Genomic DNA, 935 nt, shown 5'->3' on the forward strand with positions numbered 1-935 from the left:
ACGCGTAATTGCCCCTGTAGTGCCATTTGCTAGGATGGTCCAGTCCATAATCCCTGAAAGCGACTTCTCGGACAGGTTGGATTTGGGCTATGTTGGAAGAATAAGGGAAATTTATCTGACACGAAGTAGTCTGCGGTAAAAAGGAGGAGACTGATGTAAAATCGGGCGACGAAACGTAATAAGTACAGCTCGGTAAATACATATTTGACGCACAGCTGCGATCATCGTATTCCGTCATATCTCTTCTTCCCCCCTTTCCTCTTTGCAACAGAGGAGAGGAATTGGCAGCTTGACTGTGTTAAACTTTGTTCATCTACAGCACCACAGGCGCCTGGTTAGACCCCGCCAGGGAGAAGAAATCGGAAACGCAGGCAGGCCTGCAATACATCTTGATCGATACTTGAGGTAATTGTGTCATGTGATCCGGCCAAGAAATTACCATACATCAATATCAGTCATTAAAAACTGTCCGGAGACTCATGTGAGCGCATGCGAGAGCCTCCATTGGCTCCCTGGCTGCAGAGGAAACTCCTCTCCAGCCTTCTTGCCCTATAGCTCACGGAAAAAGAAATGTGTGAACCACCACTGGAATACTTAATTGAAAGCTTTACAGCATCGTCGTCATTCTTTAATGACAGTCGCATGCGTTCAATCGGCAATAGATTTGAGCAATTTGGAATAGGCACCGCTGTTTGTTGCAACAGTTAGGTTGGAAACATTGAAATTGACCCCCCCCCCCCCCTATTTAAAGCAAAGCTTGAGGAAAATAGTAGGCTACTAAGCCGCCCACCGTGCATGCCCTTCGTTGCAAAATCAAGTGTGATTCACAAGCGACTGATTAAGTCTGTTTTATGCAAATGAATTGTAGGGTTCATCGAGTATAATCACGGTGTACCATGACGGTTAGAACACATTTAAATACACAACATGAGACA

General features: G+C 45.5%; 1 protein-coding gene across 1 annotated transcript in view; it reads right to left on the reverse strand.

Annotated features, from left to right (window-relative positions):
- The window catches only part of hoxd11a (homeobox D11a), a 1,637-nt gene extending 1,191 nt beyond the window's left edge, over positions 1 to 446 (reverse strand). The window contains 2 exon segments of the mRNA XM_034110528.1: positions 1 to 256; positions 258 to 446. The exon segment at positions 1 to 256 is cut by the window's left edge and continues 396 nt beyond it. Coding sequence (XP_033966419.1) covers positions 1 to 256; positions 258 to 446 — 445 coding nt within the window.
- Positions 447 to 935: the final 489 nt, after the last annotated feature.

The sequence above is a fragment of the Pseudochaenichthys georgianus genome, chromosome 21, assembly GCF_902827115.2.
Source record: "Pseudochaenichthys georgianus chromosome 21, fPseGeo1.2, whole genome shotgun sequence".
Lineage (NCBI taxonomy): Eukaryota > Metazoa > Chordata > Actinopteri > Perciformes > Channichthyidae > Pseudochaenichthys > Pseudochaenichthys georgianus.